Source organism: Castor canadensis, chromosome 2 (genome assembly GCF_047511655.1).
Source record: "Castor canadensis chromosome 2, mCasCan1.hap1v2, whole genome shotgun sequence".
Classification (NCBI taxonomy): domain Eukaryota; kingdom Metazoa; phylum Chordata; class Mammalia; order Rodentia; family Castoridae; genus Castor; species Castor canadensis.
Window position 1 is genome coordinate 83,215,223 of NC_133387.1, and position 24,919 is coordinate 83,240,141.

Below are 24,919 nucleotides of genomic sequence, written 5' to 3' on the forward strand. Positions count from 1 at the left end.
GCTGGCCTGGGATCCTCTTATTTGTGTTTTCCAGAGTAGCTGGGGTGATAGGCGTGTACCTCCATGGCCGGCTTTTGATTGTTTGGAATGGAGTCACACATACTTTTTGCCTGGGCTGGCTTTGAATCATGATCCTCCCCATCTCTGCCTCTTAAGTAGTTAAGATTACAGAGTGAGCTAGTACACCCAACCTTGCAATCTATAATTCTGAAATCCATATTTAGCTAGCCAGACACTGAATTGTGCACAGGTCTCTGAGAACTTCTGCTTTAAGCAAATCAAACTTTTCCCAAATATCCACAGACAGCACCTCCTAGTAGCCAGGCCATGGTGAACAGGTGTTGGGAGAATGAAGGGAAGAATACTAAAGTACCTGATCAAATGGAGCTGATATCCTGTGGTTTATCCCATAACAGGAAAAGGCAGGGAAACATCCTCTCTTTCACCCATTCAATTTCACAACTGTCCAGAACAAAGACTGGTACTATTACTGAAAGAGGAGAGTACTAGATGAGATGTCAAAATACCTAGCTTCTATTCTTGCTTCTGCCACCTATATGCTGTTTGTTGAACAAGTCATCTTACTAGACTGAGTCTTAATTTCCCTGACAAAAAAACTGAGATAAATAATAGTATTCTTATTTATTTCTCAAGGATTATTATAATTAGATGACATAATATAAAAATGATTTTTAAAATTATACAAATGCTAGCCACTGTGTTGTTTGTTGTTTCTATAGATCCTTTAGAATATTTTAGTTATGAGTTCCCAGAAGAATAGGGCTCCAAATTTAACAATGTCTTTTTTTTTGGAGGGACTGGGGTTTGAATTCAAGGCCTTGCACTTACGAAGCGGGTGCTGTACCACTTGAGTAACACACCAGCCCCAACAATGTCCTTTTATGATTGAAATTTACTTATCCATCCCGGGTCTTACACTATAAACAGTGTATAACCTTGAATCTGTATAATGCTTATTACTACTCTATCAGTTAGTAATAGCTTGTATTGGTCTTTAGTTGCTTTCCCTGTTGGACTTGATTTCCTAACCTCCTTGGAGAATCACCAAATGTGGGCCTGTTTTGTGCTTGCCATATGTTCTCCAAGGCACCAGGCATAAACCTGGGCAGTTGGTGCTGCAGAAATCCTTGTGGATGCAGTGTTGGAATAGAGGAAGTTATTTGTATGAAAACTGAGCGGGTGCACCCTATTCATTATCACCAGCCAAATGTGTCTGCCAGTTTTTTTCTTCTTTTCCTCCCTCTCACTTTTTGTGGAATCTGAGAGAGATGGCTGACAGGATGTAGGTGGGAATAGATGGATCCCACAGGGACTAGAGCTTCAAGGCGGCATCTATCTCTTCTGCTAAAGGACTATCTGTTCTGCTAAAGGACTGATCTGAGTCGTGTATAAGGGGAGTGTGTTGGAATGTGTGGATTTATAGAACCTGTTTAAGTGGAACAGATGACAGACAAAGCCCTTGGGATTTTAAGAATTAAATATAATCAAGGTAGATAAGGCTTAGATTAAAATATTAATACAACTGAGAGCTCTATCACATTTTTCCTCTAAATTCTGTGTCATCAATCTTGATTGATTAGATCTCCTAATCTATTTGAGAAAGAGTAAGTACAGATATGTGCATAAATTTTACAATGAAAGAGTAAACTAAGGCATAGCCAAGTAAAATGACCTAATCCTTGGAACTTGTCAAACCCAATGATTAAAATGGTCAGACTTCTGTAGGCCAAATTCCGGATCATTATGTGGAAAACCAGAACTGTCCACGAAGGGTCAGGCATCCCTACAGCCCAATGGAAGGGGCTTCCAGACTTTGGCCTTCTCAACAGTGACCTCTTTTAGGGAGATCCACTTGTTTCTAACTTGTCTCTTTCTCCCACTAGTCTGTAGTCCACTTTAAACTCTCAGGAAAGACCCAACTCTACCCTCAGGAAAGAAACACCATTTCTCCTTATGTTTATTTCAGAGTTCTGTTCATGCTTTCAACAAATCTGAGAGAGACTTCAGGCCTGGGCATCATGCTCTACTTAAGAAATAAGAATAGAAGTAGGAAATCCAATTCCACTTCCTGCTCCCAGTTCAGTTGCTAACTCTTTTCCTCAGAGACCATACAGATAAACTCTGGAATGGCTATTTTTCTTGTTAGTGTGATCCTGCTAGCCTTGCCTCTTAGGCATAAACAACCTTCTTCCCTATTATGTTGCTGGCACTTTCCTATCAGGAGTCTGGTACTAGTTGGCTGTGCTTTTTCTCTTTGATTCCAGAAAGGAATAGCTTCAACTCCAATTAAATTTACTTGAACAGTTGATTACATTCTTTGGATTTTTAGATCCCTCTCCTTGACAGATGAGTGGGAGGAGTTTAGTAATACATTCTTGTACTTCTAAGAAAATGGTTTCTAAGTTGGAAAGTGGGATAAAATATAATAATAATAATGGTTATTGTTATTGTTAAATTTCTTGAACCTTCTAAATTAATTTACTCGTTGTCTACCAAGATATTATTTTTTTTTTCAGTACTGGGGTTTGAACTCAGGGCCTCACACTTGCTAGGCAGGTGCTCTTACTGCTTGGGCCACTCTGCCAGCCTCACCTACCAAGATGTAGGACAGAATGAAGGTGACAGAAACTCTTGAAAATAGCATTAAGTGAATCCTGGACAGAGTCCAGGGAAACCTCTGACAGACAATCAAACAGCACTTATTGAACGTATACAGTGGCCAGAGATTTGAGTTCTGGGATCAGAAGGAAGATTAATTCACTTACCATGTCCTTACCAGTGCCTGGAACAGTGGATTATGAGACCTCTACAATGTGATGTAGGAGGTATTCAGTAATAAGACAGAGTCTCATAGACAAATAAAGAGACATCTCCCTTCTTAACACTGTCACTGCTCCTCAAATTAAGTAGACTTTCCTTAGTTTGGCATTTAAGGCCCTCCAAAATCTTGCTTTCTCCTACCTTTTTAGTTTTCTCATCTCTCTCTATAGCAGTATTGTCTAACAGAAATGTAATGCAAACCACATATGTGATTCTATTTTTGGTAGTAGTTATATATTTAAAAGGTAAATTAATTTAACAATGCATTATAACTGAATAACCAAATAGTATCATTTTAACATATATAACCAATATTTTTAAATCCTTAGGAGACATTGTGCATTCTTTTTTATGTACTAAATCTTCAGTATTAGATGGTGCAGAAACTCTGCAGGCAGATCATTCTGTTTTGTGCACAAGATCTCTATCATCTCTTTTCCTTTGTTCCTGCCTTCCATGTGGACTTTTCCCACTCAGATACTAATGCTTTTTCTTTCACATAGCAGCTATCACATTCTGCTGAGGTTGTTTATATATTTATCTTCCTCTCCATACCCTCTATCTTAAGGGGCCATTTCACAATTTACCTGCTTCTGTGTCTTTAATGCTTTAGTGTGATTATAGTTACAAACAGCCAACATTTCCTGATGTCTTGCCATGCACAGAGCACTGTAAAAAAACTACTTTGTATCCATATCATACTCAACTCATTCCCCCCTCCTCTCTCTTGGACTGTTTTGAAACATGTGGTCTAGGCTGGCTTCAAACTCACTATCCTCCTGTTTCAACCTCCTGAGTGCCTGTAGGTATGCACCACAATTGACTGGCTCCTTATATTTTCATTTTTAATTTACAATATCTTTATGATTTACTCCTCTTACTGGTAGTTTACAGATGGGGATACTGAGGCTTTAAAGGTTATGGAGCTTGTCCAATATTACAGAGTTGTAGGGTCTAGAATTGAACAAAGGCAAGCTGATTTTAGATGTATGCTCTTTTATTTTCAATTGGGAAACATTATATGTGGAAAATGTATGAACTATAAATGCACCACCATCTAACAAATTATAAAGCCCACAACAGTGTAACCACCATCCATCCCAAGAAATGGAAGATCTATAGAATTCCAGCCTACTGATCTTAACTCCCTCCCCATAGGGCTTCCAGAAGTAGCTGTTAATCACCCTTTCATGCCAGTCAATTATTTACTTTTCTTTATAGTTTCAATGCTTAATTGTGCATTCTTTTTTCCTATTTGTGAATCTTCTAAAAGTGGAATTACACAATACATATTCTTTTGCCAGTGACTTATCTTACAATACTGTTTTGAAAGTTCCATCTATATTGTTGCATGCAGCTTGTTCCCTTTCCCAGACTCCTGTGAGAATTCCCATTGCTTTGTGATTGTCAGTCTTTCTTATTTTAGCCATTCTGATTGGTGATGTAGAATTCTATCATTATGGTTTGAATTACCTTGTTTTCACATGAGTGAACTACTCATAAGTTTACTGGTTATTTGGATTTCTTCCTTAGTGAAGGGCCTATTTGAATCTTTGGTTTTTTCTCCCTAAAGTGCTGAGGATCAAACAAGTGCTCTACCTCTGAGCTTTATTCTCAGCCCTTTTTCTTATGATTACAGTTCTTTATATATTCTGGATACAAGATCTTTCTTGGCTATACCTATTACAAAATTCTTACCCAGCTCTGAGTCTTGCCTGTTGTTTGTTTGTTGTGGTTTTTGAGAAAGGGTTTCACTAGGTAGCCAGTTTGACCTTGAATTCTTGATCTTTCTGTTTTGTTTGATTTTGTTTTGTTTTTTGAAGTTTGCTTTTTAACTTAATGGTGTATTTGGTGAAACCAAGCCTTTTTTTGTGTGTGTGGTAGTGGGGTTTGAATTCAGGGGCTACACCTTGAGCCCTTTTTGGTGATGGGTTTTCCGGCTGGTGTCGAAGTGTGATCTTCCTGATCTCTTCCTCTTGAGTAGCTAGGATTACAGAGCCACTGGTGCCTGGCTAGAATTGATTTTTGTGTGTAATGTGAAGTGTGCAAATTAATTTTTCCCCAGCATAGAACTGTTCTTCCTATCACCAACTATTGAAAACTGTTCTTTAGGCATTGATCTGCATTGCCATCATGATAACATAAATCAAATTCCCATGTATGGGTGAGATTTTCTTGGTTAATTTGTTCTGTTGGTATATTGGTATATTCTGTTCATTATCATATTTGAACAATATCACATAGATTTATTTATTATGGCTTTGTAAACAAGCATAATATCCTATAGCATGTCTTTCCTTTCTTCCTACATCTTGTCCTAATGAATGCTTGTTTTTGCTCTTTCATAAAATTTTAAGTTAGCTTGTCAAGTTTCTCTGTATCACATACAGACAAATCTATTGAGACTTCATCTGGAATTGTGCTGGGTCTACAGCTCTGGAAAGTTTAAATTTTTTTCAGTATTGCTGCTTTTAATCTATGAACCCGTATAGCACTGATGTACTTAAGTTTTCTGTAGTGTCTTTCAGTTCTTTCTTCATGTAGGATTTTTTTTTTTGGGGGGGGGCAGGCCGGACTGGGGTTTGAACTCAGGGCTTTGTGCTCTACCTCCTGAACCACACCTCCAGTCCATTTTGCTCTGGTTATTTTGGAGATGGGGGTTCCTTAACCATTGCCTGAGCTGGCCTCAGACCGTGATTCTCCGGATCTCAGCCTCCCAAATAGCTAGGATTACTGGCGTGAGCAACCAGCTCATAGCTAAAATGTTGACTTTTTGAAAGCTTTTTTTTTTTTTGCTCTGGGGATCCAGTCCAGGGCCATGTGCATGTTTGGCAATAGCCCTACCACTGAATTACACCCAAGCGCCTGATTTTTTTTAAACTTATTAACTTTATTAGACTTTTATTAATTGTACAATTTACATACAGATTCTTTTGGATTTGCCATTTACACAATCCTATCATCCGTGGAAAGGATAGTTTTGTTTTCTCCCATTTAACCTTTATTCCTTCACTGATCAAGGACCCTCGGTGGCAACACGGGCACACCTGCACACTTCATCATTACTTTCAATCCCTCCGGCCTCAAGTCAACAGCATCAGGAGGGTTGATTGGGAGGTGAAAAGAGGAAACGCCTGCGACAGGCCAGGGCACAGAGACCACACCGCGCTGCAACCTCCTTTTTCCGTCCGCCAGCAGCACGTGCCGCCCCCCAGTCACGCCGGGACTACATCCCCCACAATGCAGAGCGCGGGGCTCCGGGAGTGGGGGCAGGGCCGGCCGGGAGGCGGAGCGGAAGCCAAGTGCGAGGGACAAGCAGAGTAAAATCTCCACACGCCGGGAGCCCAGCTCGTCCTGACTCCCCACCCCCGGCCTTTCTGCATCCCGACCTGAACGCTGCTTTTCTTGTACGACACGCAGCTGACGCCAGCTCATCGGCTCGGGCTCGGGAGCCCCGTGGCGGCGGCGGCGGTAACGAGAAGCCCAGAGGCAAGGTAACGGGGAGGGGGCAAAGGGGAGGCGGCGAAGGGGAGGCGGTGTCCTCGCGGACCCGCCCCGGCCGCCCTCCCCTGCTGCGTCCCCGGCCTGAGCCGTCCCCCTTTCCTCTCCCCCGGCCGCGGTCGGTCGTGGGAACCCGGCTCGGGAACGCGCCTGTCCGCCCGTCCGCCCAGCCGCTGCGGCCCGGGAGCCGCTTTGTCCCTTCCTCCGGCCGCGACCCTGCCCTTCGGGCGTGACAGCCGGGCGAGCGCGGCCTCGGGCTCGGTCCCCGCTGCAGCCGCGCGCGCACTTCTCTGCTTTTGACAGCTCAGTTGTGTTCCACTTTGGGAAAAAGAGGAAGTCAATGCCCCTTTAAACTCCCTCTTCAAACTCGTCTCCAGGGTGACCGGTGAGGATGAACTTGAACTGCGGGGCGGATCGCGGCGGCTGAATGGCTCAGACAGCCGGGCTTCGAACCCTAATGGTCGCTCTGCCCGCCTTGGGGGTGGGGGGTGGGGTGGGATCGTGACTCTTCCGAGGTTCCAAGCCCGAGGTGTCTCATCCAGCAGGTGGAGATAACGCACATCTTTAAGTAGTTAGACTTATCAATAATAAGCCCGTTGCACCATCGTTTCTTTATTTGATGAAAAAGATCCTTTGGTTAAGATACTGGAGCGGCCTCTGGACTTTTGAGGCTTGTTTAAGCCATTGTTTAATCATTAGCATCTTAGGTTGTGTGTTCTTCACTTTATACTTTGTTCACCTTCAACCTAAGCAAGGAATTCCTTTAAAAATAGGCCGTCTTCATAATTTCCACTGTTTTAAGATGGCTGAGAATGTTCTCAGGAAATTGATGACTCTGCTTTTCTGGGGATCAGCTCTGGACCAGGACTTACTCCTTCCCCCTTCCCCCCCTATCTTTGTAGTGCTGGAATCCTCAGAGCTGCTTAAGCGTTTTCTCAGAGCTAGCATCTCGATCTGTGCAGTCCTGTGGCTGGCTTTCCCACCTTTTCTCTGTGTTAACTTTTTTCTTTCCACTGTCTCACTGGCTCTTAATTTTTAGCCCCCCCACCCCTGGAGATTTGTGTTTCCAAGTTGTAGTTTTTGTTCTCAAGACACGTTGAATGAATAAATGGATGCCATAGATTTGATAAGGAATGACTTGAAAAATTTCACATTGAAGTTCCACTTCATTTTCAATGTTTTTTTCCACTATTTTAAATTTTATTGACGTTGGTGATGGGGTTTTTTCTTCAGGGAAATCTTTCTCGCCCTGAATTGAAATTTATTTTTCATTTAAAATGTCTGCTCTGTACTATTTTCAGTTCCCACAGATTATTGTGCAACATGGAAACTAAGATGTCCTAAGTAAATGCTGTTTTTACATGTACAGTTGTGGGGAGAAAATGCCAGTAGGCCTGATGAATTATCTGTGTAATGTCTTTAGTGACGAGTGACTTCTAAAGACATTTGTATAAGGGAAAGAGGAGAAATCTAGTGAGTGTATTTTATAAGGGTAACAGAGAGCCAGGAAGTATGTGGAAAACTTACCTAAACTGTAGAAGGAGGCATATACACACAAAGCTCTCTGATTAGCTGAAAAATGCGTGGTAAAAGTACTCATTCTGAGGAAGATGTTTCCATGTTGGTGATATTTAGTGCAGGACAGAGAGTGAGAACTATGGAAAAAGGAGACCTTGTCCTGCCTTGGTCAGTGTCCTGTAACCTTAGTTACATCGTGACACTCATTTCCTTATCTCTAAAGTAGTGAGTGGGTCTGATTCCAAAGACTCTTCTAGCTCAGACTTTCAATGCTAAAAGGGGTTTTAAAGGTTCTTTTAACGTGAAAAAAAAAAAAAAAGATGTAGACCCTTTTATTCCTTTGTGTTTTAGGGTTTTTTTTTCCTGTGGTAGGTGGGATAGTTCTCTCAGTCCACCCTGAGGAAAAGGATACTCATGAATGAAAAGCTGCCAAGAATCTCCACCAACTAGTTAATCTCTCTAATGAGCTGCGTTGTTTGCTGTGAATTTTTGACGTGCTTAGTATTCTTTCTCCCTAGTCTCTAGCTCTTTTTTTTATTTTTTATTTTTTGGTGGTAGTGGTGTTATGTATGAGCTCAGGACTTCACAGTAGCTAGGCAGGCATTCTACCTCTTGAACCACTCCACCAACACTTTTCTGTGCTGTGTATTTTCGAGATACGGTCTTCTAAAGTCTTTGTCCCGACTGGTTTTGAACCACGATCCTCCTGATCTTTGCCTCCTGAGTAGCTAGAATTACTGGCATGAGCCTGCCCTCTAGCTCTTTTCTTTTGTTCAAAATGTGTGTACCTACTGCGCCTGCTTCTTTATAACTTTCACTTATTAGTCCTCTAACCTAACTTCATTGTTTCTTTTTGTGAATTCTTCAGTTTCTGCCAACCCTTTGGTTTTCTCTGGGGCCTCTTTTCATAGGAGGCCTCTGTCAAGGGTGCCCCATGTGGTAGTGGAGGTGGGGTCGTGTGTACAAATCATGATTGGCTGAGGCTGTGGGCAGGTCAAGCTCTGTGACTCAGGCGTCTAATACTGCATGATATATTTTAGAGTAGACTTTTCTGTAGCCCACTGATTAAATAGTTTTACTTTTGCTGTACGTAATATTTTTTCTTACTTATCTACCCTTTTTCTTTTATTGATTTATGTAATTTTAAGTGCTATTGTCTTCTCCCATCTGAAAATGACCTGGTATCTTTGAGATTCATATTTCTCTTATCTTAGCAGGAATTCCAGTATTGCTTTTCTCTAGGCAGTACTTTTTCTTTTTCATCTTTATTTTTATTTCCTGGTTTTGGAGATTGAACCTAGTAACTACACCTCTAGGCCCAAGGCAGTGCATCTTAAATCTTAGACCTAATTATGGAGTAGATAACTGTGTCCTGTGTTATATCTTTTCCCCAGTTAGTAGCCTCAGGCAATATTATGTAAAGAAAATATTTTAGGAATGGACCTTTTTCCCTGAGATTGCATTCCAGGGTTGAGTCTATGGAAGGCTCATTTCTCTTTTTTGGAGAGAACTATCTGGACCTCTGAATTCTGGGGAACGTACCATGTCTCATTTTAATAAATGTGTGCCTTTCTGGCTGTAAATTCCTTTGGAGATTAACTAATAGGTAGTGATTCTCATAGCAAAGGTGAGAATTTGCCTGAGTGAGAGCTGTGCTGCTTGCTAGTTGCTGCTATTGTTGTCGTTACTTTTAGCCATAAGTTATAACTGTACAAAAAGCCCAACGCTGAAAAAAATGGGGTTTGAATGGGAGATTTTAAGGTAGGATTAGCCATCTGTTAGTGTTTTTAATGTTGCTATTGCAATGTTTGTATAAAAATACAGGAAGTACTACTTCATGACAGGCAGTGTGACTACAGCTCATAGTAAGAGATCTTTTTGTCTCCACTTCATAGGTGAATAGCTATGTATTCATATGTGTATCTGTGTATGTAAAATTAAATAACTGAGAAAAGTTTCACAAAGCAAAATATGTAGTGTATAAAATGTACTCTGGTGGTTTCTGTTTTTAAAAAAGTGTTAGTTGCACTTTTTTTTTTATCAACTTAACAGTTTCCCTGCTTTTGAAAAACACTGGAGTCCTGAGTTGAGCTTGGATACCTTATTTTTCACTATTTGACATTGAGTAGTCATTAATCCCTTTTGTGCTTTCCTTTCCTTATCTTCATAATGAAGATGTTCCAGCTTAAATATTTGATGAGTCTTTGTCTTAACTTTTCTCTAGTAATAATGGACTAATGTATTTGTCTTTTGGCTTCTGGCTAGGGAGAAACCACTGAGAATTTGCTTACATATCTGGTTATTTATGTGGTGTTCTCTTTGGCAAGAGGCAGAGCTTTTACCAGTACTTTTCTCCAAAGATCTTATAAGTTGGAGCGGAGATGTTAAGCCTCTAATGAACATAAACATTTAGAAAAATATTTACCTGTGTTTATTGTTCCACTTTTGCATTCCTCAAGGAATAGTTAGCAAGTTTGAAAAATTGTACTTAAAATGCTTATTGACAATTTCAAGTTAACGTGCTGATAGACTGCTACCTAGACCTTATTCCATACCTCAACTTGTAACTGCCCCTTCGGATTAGAAAACACCAAGAATATGTTTTTCCGTGTAAAGGCCGTATTACCAGTCAGTGTACTTGCCACTCTCCTAAGAAAGGGGAATTCAAAGATTTTTTTGCTTGTGGGTTTCTTTTGTTGACTTTGAATGGTTTCTCTAAACCAGGCTGTTCCACAATTGATTGGGAGCCCTCTCCTGCTTATTTGTTTGTACTGAGGGGTATTCTTATTAGAATAAGATATTTACTGCCTGCTCCTGGGATTCTGGTTAGACTTCTGCTAAATGTTTTAGTAGGAAGGCAATTGTACTTCCTCACATCAATTATTACCTCCTCAGTGGGCCTTTTCCTTGCCCCCCCCACTTTCCCAGACACAGCACCCTGTTTACATTTTCTTCAGAGTTTGTATCATAAGCTGAAATTAGCTTGTTTCTTTGTTACTTATTAATTATCCCACCCCTACTAAAGAGTAGTCTCCAAGAAAACTGGAAATCCTGTCTCATTTCACCTTTCACATTGCCAGTTCCTGGTACATACTAGGTGTTTTACTAAATATTGTGGATGAACAAACGAATGAATAAACCAGGTTCTTTCATGATTTAAGCAAAGTTGCCTATAATAAAACTGGGCCTGAGTGCATTTTCCTCCAGATTCTTTTTTCTGGAAATGTGTTAGTGTGTTTGCAGATCATGGTGAAGGTCTGTACCTTCAGAAGACCTTATAATTATCTTTGTTTTACTTCATGCTTTTTGCCTGTGTAATACAACTTATTTATTTTAATGTTGCACTGGGAGTTGAACTGAGGGCATCTAGTGCCAAGTGTGCTAGCATTTAAGGCATGTCCTCATTCTTTTCTTTCCCTCCCTCCCTTCGTCCTTCCCTCCCACTCTCTCTTCTTTCCTTCCTTTCTTTCATGTCTTTTTTTTTTTAGATAAGGTCTTGTGCTAACTTTACCTGGACCTCTAACCTCTATCCTCTTAACTTCTACTTTTAGAGTAGCTGGGATTGCAGGCTTGCATTACCATGCCAGGCTAAATTTTATTCTTAAATCCTTCTTATAATACTTTGATTTCTGTAAGTAAAGTGTATTTGACACTTAATGAGCTAACTTGATAAATTAATGAATAATCCACAGTATGCATCTTCAGAATTTTAGGCTCATTGACCTAAAAACTGCTTTTACTGTTTTTTGCTTATATTCTTTTAAAGCAAAGAAGAAGAAAATATCGTTTAATGTTACAATTCACTCAATATTTACAAGCACAGTCTTTGGCAGGGAGGTCAGGGAGGTATTGTGTAGAGAAAAACCTAGACGGTCAGGACCCATGCTCTGGATAGGTATATTTTCTGCCACTTATCTCATTTTAGGCAGGACACTTCATGTCTCTGCACTTTCGTTCTTTGTCTGAAATGTGAGGGGATTGGATTAGATTTCTCCTTAGGTTCTTCCAGCCCAGAAATGGATAATTGAAGATATTTAAATTTTGTCTCCAAATTTTCATTCTCTGCTTCTGTACCCCTCAAAACACATTGCAGGGAGATTGCTTTGCTGCTTGGAAGAAGATGGGGTGTTTCTCAGTGACTGATTGTTCACCAGGCTCTGTGGAGAAGTGGGAGTAGTCTAAGTTATTCTTGTTCTTAAGGAACCTAGGACTTAGTCATGGAGACAAGGCTCACACGATTGAACAATATGAAGTGTAGAATCAATTGGTGCATAGTAATGTGCTGTGGAAGTTAGAAGGTCAGTGTGGGCTAGAATAAAATAATGAGGTTTTGGAGTTCTTCTAGCTGAGGTGGCATTTAAACGGATGGATACTCTAGCCTGCTTTTAGGCTATTTGGAAGATGAGCTGTTCTCCTCAACAATGTGCTGTTGTGTCATCTTTCAGGCCTGGGTAATTCTTCAATGAGTTAATACCTGAGATATTTCAAGTTGTCCACAAATTCTGAGAAAACCTAACCTATGAGAGCTAATCAGAAGAGTTGTATTTGGGTCTGTTAAAACTTCAGTATTGGCTCAAGTTACTCAGATTATCAAGAACTAGAAGCATTGTTGCATAAGCCTGTTCATATGTGTTGAGTAGTATGAGGAATCATTTAATCTCCACCAATATTAAGTAGGTACTGTTGTGCTCATTATATGTGAGGACGTCAGCACTTAGGGAGATAAAACAATGTGCTCAAGATTTTAAAGGGCCTGTGGCATAGCTCAGTGGTAGAAGTGCTTGCCTAGCCTGTGTGAGGTCCTGGGTTCAGTCCCCAGAAAATAAATAAAAAATAAATAATAAAAAAATGTTAAGGGTAGGCTATGTAATTTCTCATGGAAAATGAGAAGAGAGAACTTGGAGGCTAGAGGTGGGATAGAAATGAGAAGGCGACTTTCTGCAGAGCTGCATTTGAGCTAAGCAGCTTACTGGAGCATGAAAGGGAGCAAGCCACAGGAATTGCATTCTAGCTGGGGAGAGCAGTTGTAGAGAGCCTGAGGTCAGAGAGAATTTACTGTGTTTTGTCTGCTTGGCTGCAATGCAGTGAGCAAGAGGGATGTGGTACCAGAGTGGGACAGCGATGGGTAGGAGTCAGATCATGGGAGAGCCTGTGTACCATGCTAAATGTCATTCTAAGTGCAGTGGGGAACTGCTGAAGGGTTTTTAAACAGGGGAATGGTACGATATGCTTGTATATGTGTGTGTGGGTAAAATACAGAACATAAAATTTACCATTTGAGCCATTTTTTAAGTATGTGGTTCAGTGACATTAAAGTAATCCACATTGTTACGAAACCATTACCACCATCCACCAACAGAGCATTTCCATCATCCCAAATTGATACTGTACCCATTAAATCATTGTCCCTTTTCCTGTTCCCCCAGTCTCTGCTGACTATCATTCTACTTTCTTGCTGTATACTAGATGTTCTATGTGAATGGAATCATGAAATATTTGTCCTTTTATGTCTGGATTAACACTTTGCATAATCTTTTCAAGGTTCATCCATGTAGTAGCATAGATCAGAGCACATTCTTTTTTATGGTTGAATAATACTCCATTGTGTGGAATATATACATTTTTATTCATCTGTTGATGGACACTCAGGTTGTTTCCACCCTTTGGCTCTTGTGAATAATGCTGCATGAGCATTGATATGCAAGTACCCTTTTAGTCCCTGATCCCCAGTTCCTTGGTGTATATCCCCACAGATGGGATTCTGGCTCATAGGGAAATGCTGTGAGTAAGAGTTTGTTTGTTTGTTTAGTACCAAAGATGGAACCCAGGGCCTTGTGCATGCTAATTACCCACTCTGCACTGAGCCATACCCTCATCCTTAATGCTAAGCTTTTGAGGATCTGCTACATTACACCATTGTGCATTCCCACTGGAAGTGCACAAGAATTTTAATTTCTTCACTTCCTTCCAACAACATTTTTTATTGCCTTTTTTGGCGGTGGCAATGATAGAGATCAAACCCAGGGCCTTATGACCTTATGCATGCTAGGCAAGCATGCTATGGTGGTGTGTGCTTTTTTGTTGTTGTTGTTATTTGTTTTGTTTTTTGATAATGGCCATCTACTGGTTTCGAAGTGAAGTGGTATTTCATAGTGGTTTTAATTTGCATTTCCCTAATGATTAGTGATGTTGAACATTTTTTCATTGGCAAAATGTCTACTCAAGTTCCAATTTTATTTTTAAAAGGACATTTTGACTGCTCTGAGAGAATGGGTTGAAGTGAGGTTGGAGAGAAATCCAGGAAATGACTTGAGAAAAGCCTCTGTAAGAATCAGCTGGAGGTGGTGATATTTGGGCCACACTGTTACTTTTTGCCAAGTCTGTGAGGACTTTACCAACACTTCATTTTATGAGTCTATTCTAGTTCTTCTACCCTTGTGCTTTGTGGACTTTAGTTCCTTTTGTAATTTCTTCAGTTGGTTGAGAACTTTCACCTGAGAGCCCTACATATCTTCAGGAGTTTGTCTTAGGTGAAAATGATGACGATTAAAGTGATGATGATTTTATTTTGCCATAAAAACTGTCCATTTGGTTGGTACTTGGGGTGAATTTGAGGCTTTTTAAAAAAAGTCATTAGTAGACAATTAATATAGTGGCCTAGTAGTTAAGATTACAAAGTTTTTAGATTGTAGATCATTTTGATGGAGGAAGGACCTCTGTAGAGTATCCTAGGTGGTAGTCATAAATCCTTAATGACAGTGTTGGGCTCTCAGGCTTCCAGCTAGTGACTCTTCCTTAGCCACAGGTTTCTAGCTAGTGACCTAGGGGCTCATCATCTTGACCTAGCTGAGCCAGTACTTGAAACAAAGAAAAATGGGAGTGGTTCAAAGTGCAAGTTCCGCTGTCATTTGCAACTTTGAACAGTGCACAGAAAGAAGAGACATTCAGTTTCCCCTTTTTCTTCCCCTTCCCTTCTGCCTCTTCCCCCTCCTCAGAAACCTGTAATTCTACTTTCTGAATTCAAATAGAATGTAATAGCCTTATAAAAATGTTAGATTATGTTTACCTGATTGAGCTAATAAAGCAAGGTTTAGTAATGTAGTATTTATTAATAGTATTGTTTTTATAAGATCTAAAGGGTAACTAAAGAAATGTGTAGAATTAGAAGAAAATTTGAAAAGCAGTTAATTTTTAATTTTTACATGTTATTATTTCACTGTAGGAATTAATATACTCTAGGAGAGATAGTTATTCTTGTAGTGAGTTTGGCAGGATAGGAATACTTCCACAAGGTCAGATGGCTGTAGTTCAAACCCTGGAGCTCCATAATCTGTTAGAGGTATATCAGACGGTGTGGAGTGATCAGATGGCAGAGTGGGAGTTTTCCAAGCAGGACAGAAACTTCCCCCTCTTACACATCTTTAACACACACATCTAACAGAGAGGCTTTGATTGTGTGGGTTTTTTTTTTTTTTTTTTGTATTTTGATGTTTTGTATAAGACTTAAAAAATACTTCCTTATTTTTAAAAAAGGTTTGAGGGTTGGGAGCATAACTCAGTGGTAGAGATCTCACTTGAGACCCTGGACAAAATTAGTAAGTAAATAAAAAAAATGATCTGAAAGCATTGGTGGTAGAAAGCAAGTTTTAGGGTGGGACTATAGAATCCCTAATGCCTAGCTTATTGCTGGCTCAGTAAATGTTTGCTGAGCGAAATGATTAAATGCTCTGTAAGGTTTTCTTTACCTTTAGACATGTTACCTTTATATGTGTTCATTTTTCGTCTTTCCCTCAACCTAGGTTTTATTCAGTTATGAAATTATTTTCTAATACAAGGATTAAAGTTGAGATGTTATATTTGCTTATATGATAGGAAGTTAAAAAATTCTTAAAGATTATATTTAGTAGCTGTGAAATATTCTTGTGCAGTATACTATTTTGCCCTCGGGCATATCTCTGCCGAAAGGTATCCTGCTCCATTTGATGTAGTCTAAGAGTCTTCACTGGACACTTTGGTGATTAATATACATTATTCTTACTCTCCAAGTATTTATAGATTTCAAGATTATTATAACCTTTCTCTTTTTTACAGAATTAAGGTTCAGTGCTTGGGATGTAGCTCAAGATAGAACACTTGCTTAGCATTCATAAGGACCTGGGTTTAAGTCCTAACACTGCACAAAAAAGAGTTGAAGTATAATCTAATTTTTCTTTAAATTATACAAATATATACTTTCCTTATTTAAAATGTGGAATTGTAAATTTGGAAATATAGAAAAAATTTTAACCTGTTTTATCACCTGTCATTAAAAGATCACTAGTCATTACATGTAGCATACTTTTATAAGATAGAAACTTAGAAATTATAACCTATTTTTCATTTAGGATGATGCTTCCCAGGATTACCTCATTTCCATTAGTAATACTTTCTTGTGACATTTTCAGATGTTGTTGCCCTAGGGCTGGTTGTAGTGGTTCCTACCTGTAATACCAGCTACTACCTACGAGGTAGAAATTGGAAGGGTGGCTGTTAGAGACCAGCCCAGGCAAAAAGTTAGCAAGATACTATGTTACAAAACAAGCCAGGCATGGTGGTACATCTGTGATCCCAGCTAAATGGAAGATGTAGGTACAAGGATCACAGTCTGATGCTGGCTTGGGCAAAAAGTGTTAAGACCCTATCCAAAAAATAACTAAAGCAAAAGAGGTGCTGGAGTTGTGATCCAAGTGGTAGAGTGTCTACCTAATGAGCAAGAGGCTATGAGTTCAAAACTCCACTACTGTCCTCCAAACTATGTTGACACACTTTATTTATATTATGGAATTCTTGTTAGATAGGCATTTTGATTTTCCAGTGTTTTACGTTTCCTTATTTCTAACTTTTATTTTGGTAATCACTTGATTTTGTTTATTTTTTTGTATGTTTTAGGAATAGCTTTTGTGTACTTAGGTTGGTGACATGTATTTGAACAGACTGAGATCTCCTATAAATCTTATTTTGTGTTCATGGTTTTAGTTATAAATGAAGTTACACATTAGTTACAAATGTGATGATGAAGGAATCGTTTTTCATTTGCAATGAATTGACATCTGTTGTACTTTAAATTTCAAAATGATATGTAAATGAAACTGATAAAAAGATTAGAAAGCTTACTTAGTGGTGGAGAAGTTGTCAAGGAAGGTGGTGTGTTTCCAAATTGAAATTGTAGGATAGGGCTGGGATGTAGCTCGGTGGTACAGCGCTTGCCTCACATGCATGAGGCCCTGGGTTCGATCCCAGCACCAAAAAAGAAAAGACAAAAAAACAAAACAAAACAAAAAAAGCAAACCTCTCCCTGAAATTGTAGGATAGTTTCTTTATTATTGTTTATTTTGTTACCAATGTGGGGTAAGACTGATTGCCTTTTTTCCTTAATTTTTCAGACTTCATATAAGACTGGATGCAACCTTGCTGAAAATGAAGAACATATAGTAGAGACATTTTTTCCTTTTTCCGTTCATGTCTTTGCTTTTCAGTCAAGCCTGTTTGCTTCATCAGAAATGTTCTTTGCAATCTCAAGAAAGAATATGTCCCAGAAATTGAGTTTACTGCTGCTTGTATTCGGACTCATTTGGGGACTGATGTTGCTGCACTATACTTTTCAACAGCCAAGACATCAAAGCAGTGTTAAGTTACGGGAACAAATACTGGATTTAAGTAAAAGATACGTTAAAGCTCTAGCAGAGGAAAATAAGAACATGGTAGATGTGGAGAACGGTGCTTCTATGGCAGGATATGGTAAGATAACACAGAGTACTTTAGTCTCTTCAGTCTGTTCCATTTATAGAAAGTCATGGAGATCAACTCATCACTTCATGTAGAGATATCTTTTTCTTGATTTTGTATTATAAATATTTTCAAATTTCTATTGAAAATTAGAAATATGATACCTATATTCATCACCTAGATTTAGCAGGTATTAACATTTTTCATTTGTTTTATCTAATTGTTGAAGTATATTTGAAGTGTATTATAGAAATTGTGACATTTCACTACTATATTTATATCTTTTTAAAAGTATGTATGTATGAGAAATATATATGTGCGTATTTCAAAATGCCCTTTACTATGTAACACAATGCATTATTAATACCTAGTATATTTAAGTTTTCCTGATTTCCCAATGCAAATCATTAATAATACATATTATTAATATAGTGTCCGTTAATTCCCGAGAAGCAGCATTTGCCTATATCCCCAGCATTGTGTTATTGCCCTGCTGTCTTTCACACACTGGGCTCCTCTGTTGCAAATGCCTTATGCCTGTCGTGTTCTGTCTTCCCTGTAAGATGAGGGGAGGTAGAGTGAGAAGGAGCAGAATGGTTCTGTCTGGAACCCTCTGTGTACACATGAGTATGTGGACATTTTCTCTAGTCCAGGATTTTTTACATTATAAGTTATATATGCATATATTTAAAGAATCAAAAGTGTCAACTTTTTGCAATGAAAAGAGCAATTCTTTCTACTACCAATAGCCTCTTATTTCCTGTTCTCTGAACCATCATTTTAAATTCTTTCATCTCAGTTTTTTGGTGATTGCCTTTATATTAAAATAACATAGTCAGTGATTTCTCAGTTATAGGCCTCTTCTGTTAACTTTCTCCTATGGAGGGTAAGGATTTAGCTTTCTTTTTCATCCACAAATGCATTCTGCCCAATCCAAATGTTGCCTTTGCAGGCACATGTCCTTGCCTTGCTATTTTTCCCTTCATAATTTTGGTTAAGATGATATTCAGTGTTTGCACCATTATAACTGTGTTAATAAGATTCATTACTGAGCCACGTAGTACATTACTTTCTCTTTCCTGTACAAATAAGTATCTGTTCTTGTTTCTTTGCCTGGTTTTCTACTCCATTTTTCCACTAATTAATTAATTAATTTTGTAGTGCTGGGGATTGAACTCAGGGCTTTGCATATGCTAGGCAAGTGCTTTACTACTGAGCTATTCCCCCAGCCAACAGTTATTTAAATATCTTCTGGTATATTTAGACACATTAGGTATTTCATCACTTTTTTTTTTTTTTGGTGATGCTAGGGTTTGAACTCAGAGCCTTGTACTTTCTAGACAGGTGCTCTATCACGCCTCCAGACCTTTTTTGCTTTAGTTATTTTTCAGGTAGGGTCTTGGACTTTTTTTTTTTGGTGAGACTGGGGTTTGAACTCAGGGCTTTGAACTTGCAAAGCAGGCACTCTTATTGCTTGAGCCACACTTCCAGCCCAATTTGCTCTGGGGTCTTGAGAAATTTTTGCCTAGGTTGGTCTTGAACTGTGATCCTCCTGATCTCTGCCTCCCAAGTAATTAGGATTACAGGCGTGAGCCACTGGCACACAGCTTCATGGACTTTTTTTGCCCAGGTCCAGCTTTGGACCATAATCCTTCTCATAGTTGGGACCACAGACACACACACCATCATACCTTGCTTGTTTGTTGAGATGGAGGTCTCTAACTTTTTGCCCAGGCTGGCCCCAAACCACAGACCTCCTGATCTCCACTTCCCAAGTAGTTGGGATTATAGGCATGTGCCACTTCATCCAACTCATTATTTTGAGGAACCCTTTCCTGGAGCTTTCTGATTGGCTCTGGTCTGAATTGTTTATTCTCTAGGCTTGCAGCTGTGAATTCTAGGATCTTACTCTGCCATCATCATGGGGTTTCTCTTACCTCTTTCTTGTGTTGGATCTCCTGTTTCTTAGAGTTTTGTAGCTTTTTTATTGGATTTTAGGGGAACACATCTGGTAGGTTCCTGAGAAAGGCGCAATTGAGGTAAAGTTTTGTGTTTCTTGTGTATCTGGAGAGGCTTTTCCCTGCAACTCTCATGCTTAATTGAAAGTTTGGCTGGGCATAGAATCCTAGCTGGAAATAATTTTCTATTTTTTCTGTCTAGTTTCCTTTTTAATTAAAACTTAATGCTATTGTGACTCTGCATCCTTTCTTTTTTCTTTTTTGCGGTATTAGGGCTTGAACTCAGGGCATTCACCTTGAGCCACTCTGCCAGTCCTTTTTTTGTGATGGGTTATTTTGAGATAGGGTCTCTGGAACTATTTGCCCAGGCTGGCTTCAAACTGCGATCCTCCTGATCTCTGCCTGCTGAGTAGCTAGGATTACAGGCGAGGGTTACCGGTGCCCAGCTCTTTCTGTTTTTTTGAAGCTTATTAGGTCTTTGCCCATATTGTCCTGAAATTTCTCAATGATGTACTTGCATGCAGGTCTCCTCCTTCTCCTCCTCCCCCTCCCCCTCCTCCTTTTTCACTGGGTTTGAACTCAGGGCCTCATGCTTGCTAGGCAAGAGTTCTGCCACTGGAGCCTTTTTTTGTGGGTGGGGAAGGGGGAGGCTGTACTGGGGATCAGACCCAGGGCTTTGTGCATGATTGATTGAATCATTTGCCACATGGGTCAGCTCAATCTCCAGCCCTAATGTATAAATTATACTTTATTTTGTGTATGTTTAAGAGAAAACATGATGTTGAGGCTTTGGTACTATCCAAGGTTTCAGTCTTTCACTAGGGTTTCAAAATGTATCCCCTGAAGATAGGGGTGGGATGGAGGTCACCATATCAGTAAATTTCTTTGGAATTATCTTTAATATCTGTGTATTTAGGTCTTTACTCTTGAGCTAGTCAGATATCCCAGAGAAACACTTCATTTCTTGCTGGGGGTAGTATAGGCTTGGAAGCCTTGTGGGATCTGAGTAGAGAAAAAAGCAGGATAAGGTTGGTCTCAGCACTCACTGTGTAAGCCTCCATTTACTCCACCTATTCTCAGGGTGGTCCGCAGGCCTTCAACTGCCTTACCTGCTTCAGAAAATGAATCTGAGATCTGCAGTGGGGGAAGTTTTTGCTATTGTCTCCTTTCTTGTTGTCTTTTTTGCTTATGGGTTTATACTTAAAAAAGTAAAACAACTTTAGTGTTTGGTGAGGTATACAGAGTCAGCATAGGTTAAATGCTTGTGCTCAGTTTACCATCTTTGCCTGGGAATGCACTGGACGCTGTATTTTTTCTTCTCCCTTTTGCGGTGATTTTCTTGAAGTGATGAGAGTTGGTCTGCACTTGCTCTTAAGGATCACAGTTAGATGACTAGAGATGAAGGGATAGAAATACTTGTCACAGGTACAGATGCAGAAGTTACATTGTTTCACATTCTGTTTGGTCCAAGGACACTGATAGAAACAATGAAGAAGCAGGTTCTTACAGAACAAGAGAAATAGTTGAAAGATAATTCCTTCCACTTACCCAGCTGTATATATATACTGGTCAGGCATCTGATAGATACCTTTATGGAGAAAGAAAAAAATTACCAAAGAGCAAACAGAACCTAAAATAAAAAGTTTCCCTGGGTGCTGGTGGCACACACTGTAATCCTAGCTACTCAGGAAGTAGAGATCAGGAGACTCGTAGTTTGAGGACAGTCCTGGCAAAAAGCGAGACCCTATCTCAAATACTCAACATAATAAAAAGAGTTGGTGGAGTGGTTCAAGTGGTATAGATAGAGCATCTGCCTAGCAAGTGTGAACCCCTGAGTTCAAACTCTAGTACTGTAAAAAAAAAAAAAAATTCCAGGACCACTGCTCAAATCTATCTCATTTTATTTCTTTTCCTTACACTCCCTACAACTTCAGACCCATCTGGAACTCATTAAATTATGATCATATTACGACTAGCTCCTCAACAAAATACTAAATTATGCTGACTATACCATGGTTTAGGAAAAAGTGTATAGTACACATTTACAAAGAATTCTCACAGACACTTGTTTTACTTAGGTCATAACAAAATAGCTGTATTTTGTAATTGATAAGCTAATATATATATATTTTTTTGTATTAAAAATTTGCTAGTTAGCCAGGTGCTGGTGATCATACCAGTAATCCTAGCTACTCAGAAGGCAGAGATCAGAAGGATCATGGTTTGAAGCCAGCCCAGGCAAACAGTTTGTGAGATGCTGTCTCAAAAATACCATCACAGAAGGGCTGGTGGAGTGGCGCAAGGTGAAGGCTCTGAGTTCAAGCCCCAGTACTGCAAAAAAAAAAAAAAAGTTTTTGATGGGTTAGAAATAAAGTAGAAATAGAATCACTTGAATTCTTATTGTTATTCCATGTTATAATCACTGTTGACATTTTGCCTTTTCCTGCTATACTTTTTTCTCTGTGTAGATGTGTACACAAGCTTGAATTTACTTATTTTCTTCAGTGCTGGGGATTGAAACCAGATAAATTTGATTTTAAAAGCAAAAATGAGACCATTTATGCATGGGTATTTTCATTTATTCACTGTTTTGGCAATGCTGGGGATTGAATCCAGGCCCCTCATACATGCCAGCATGTGCTTTATCATTGAACTGCATCCCCAACCCACATGCTTTTTATTTGTTTGTTTCAGTTCTGGGGATTGAACCCAGGACCTTGCGCATGCTAAGCAAGTGCTGTCCCTCTTTAGCTAGGCAGTCCCCACATTCGTCTCTTCAGAACTGTGTTTTAAAACTTAGTATATAGCAGAGGTTTTTTTTTGTCAGATATTTCTACATTACTTAATGGCCATGTAATATTCAAATAATTCTCAGAAAAAGTGTAAACATATTTCTAATTATATATACATATTCTATGTTTATTATGAGTATTTAGATGTATAGAAACATCTAGCATAGATAAGTAGAGCTGAGAGAAAATCAGTTATTTTGGATCCATCAGTGATTGACATACTTCTTAAATGTCTAAATAATAAATAGAAACTATTTAACTGTTTGCTTTGTTGGTTTTGTTATGTCTATTGTGATAAGTGAGGTTGGCTGTGTTCCACAAACTTTATTTAGAAAGGTAGGCAGCCAGCCTACAATAGTGCAGTATGGTAGCTGTAAGATACAGTATACATGCATATTCCAGCACATTGCTTACTTGAAACTATGGCATTGTACCATGTCTGCTGCTTTCTAACTTTTCACTTAATTACTATGGGCACATTTCCATGTTTTTGCAGTCTTTTAAATGATTTAATATTGTTTAATTTTATACATGTTCTTTTCTTACTCACTGCTAATGGATAATCTTTTTTGTGAGTTTTTTGGGGGAATAGGGCAGTTTTGGGTTGAACTCAGATTCTTGCACTTGCTAGACACTTCTCTACCACTTGAGCCACACCGCCTGCCTTCTTTTGCTTTACTTATTTTTTAGGTAGAGTCTCCCCTTTTTTGCCCAGGACTGGCCTCAGACCATGATCCTCTACTTATGGCCTCCTGCATAGCTGGAATCACAGGCGTGCACCAACATACCCAGCTTATTGGTTGAGATGAGGGGGGTTTCAGTAACTTTTTGCCTTAGCTGGCCTCAAACTGTAATTCTCCCATTCTCTACCTCCTGAATAGCTGGGATTACTGGCGTGAGCCACCGTGTCCAGCCCTTTTTTGTGAATTTTATTCAGTACTATAACTATTAGGAAAATTGAATTTGTAATTTGAAATCTCCCTTACTCACAAAATATCCAGGCCCAGATACAGAAATTTAAAGAAGAATCAACACAATACTAAGTAGTCATTTCCAGAATTTATAAGAGGAGGGAACCTTTCCAGTTTATTTTATGAAGCTAATATTACCCTTGTGCCAAAATCAAGCAAAAACAATATAAGAGATTAAAACTATAGATCAGTATTTTTCCTGAGTTTATGAGAAACTCACTAAGAAAATACTAAAAAAATTCAACTTTTTTTTTTTTTGATAATACTGGGGTTTGAACTCAGGGCCTCACGCTTGCTGGGCAGGCTCTTTACCACTTGAGCCACTCCACCAGCCCCAGCAACATTTTTAAAGTAAATTTATCATGTAGTTGCTTCTCATTCATTCTAGTTTTCACCACACCTTCTTCATGCCACACTTCAGCTTGCTGTCAAACCTCTTAGGGATTTACCTTCATTCTGTTATACTGTTCTGGTAATCCCTGCCCCTGCCCCAGTTTTCTATTTAGGCTTCTCAGGACTAAGTTGCTTCTTCTACAGACGTTGTAAAGAAGGTGACTATCAGGGAAAACAGATCCAGTATTTGTCTTTTAGCCTTATTATGGAAGGATTTTAAAAGACACACAATTTTCTCCTATTTACCAGATACTACTACAACTCTTGGAGCACTGGGGTTTGAACTCAGGGCCTCATGCTTGCTAGGCATGCACTCTGCTACTTCAGCCATACCTCTAGCCCTTTTTTTGCATTGGGTATTTTCAAGATAGGGTCTCTTGGACTATTTCCCCGGACTGGCAAGTAGTTCAGAGATCTCCTGATCTCTGCCTCCTAAGTAGTTAGGATTACAGGCATGAGCCACCGGCACCTGGCCTACTACAACTCTTGATTGAAAGGTATTAATAAAGAAATGTCTCCTCCCCCCAGTCTTTTATTTTGAAAAATTTCAAATCTACAGAAAAGTTTTAAACTTACATGGTAGGGGCTGGGGACATATCTCAGTGCTAGAGCATTTGCTTACCCTACTCATACTCCATTCAGACTCCAGACTGGCGTATGTGCACACATCATACAGCATACATCATATATCTTTCATCTAGATTCACCATTTGCTAACATTTTTTTCTATACAGGTTATCTCTTACTCCAAATGCTTGGGTCAGAAGTATTTCAGAGTTTGGGTTTTTTTTTTTCACATTTTGGAACATTTTGAATATATGTGATGATATATCTGGGCATGAGATCCATATCTAAACATGAAATTAATTTATGTTTCTTATACAGCTTACACAGATAGCCTGAGGTAATTTTATACCATATTTTTAATACGCTTACATTTGACAGTGACCTATCACGTGAAGTCAGATGTGGAATTTTCATCTGTGGCATCATTGTGGTATTCAGAGAAGCTTTGGATTTTCAGATTAGGGATTTTCAACCTGTATTTGCTTTTTTTTTTCTTAGTACTAGGGTTTGAAGTTAGGTCTTGTGCTTGTTAGGCAGGTGCTCTACCATCTGAGCCATGCTTGTAGTCCTATTCCTTTTTTTTTTTTTTTTTTTTTGAGATGGGGTCTCAAAT

General features: G+C 39.2%; 1 protein-coding gene across 4 annotated transcripts in view; it reads left to right on the top strand.

The window, feature by feature from the left end:
- Window positions 1-6,181: 6,181 nt before the first annotated feature.
- Ccdc126 (coiled-coil domain containing 126) overlaps window positions 6,182-24,919 on the top strand; it is a 33,006-nt gene continuing 14,268 nt past the window's right edge. The window contains exons 1-2 of one of the 4 annotated variants that reach the window (XM_020185353.2): window positions 6,182-6,335; window positions 17,283-17,637. In XM_020185353.2, the coding sequence (XP_020040942.2) occupies window positions 17,400-17,637 (238 nt within the window). In that variant the 5' untranslated portion in view covers window positions 6,182-6,335; window positions 17,283-17,399. Of the gene's footprint in view, window positions 6,336-6,481; window positions 6,728-17,282; window positions 17,638-24,919 lie in introns of those variants that run through there. The other 3 variants (XM_074065155.1, XR_012445234.1, XM_020185351.2) reach the window with 3 other exon arrangements.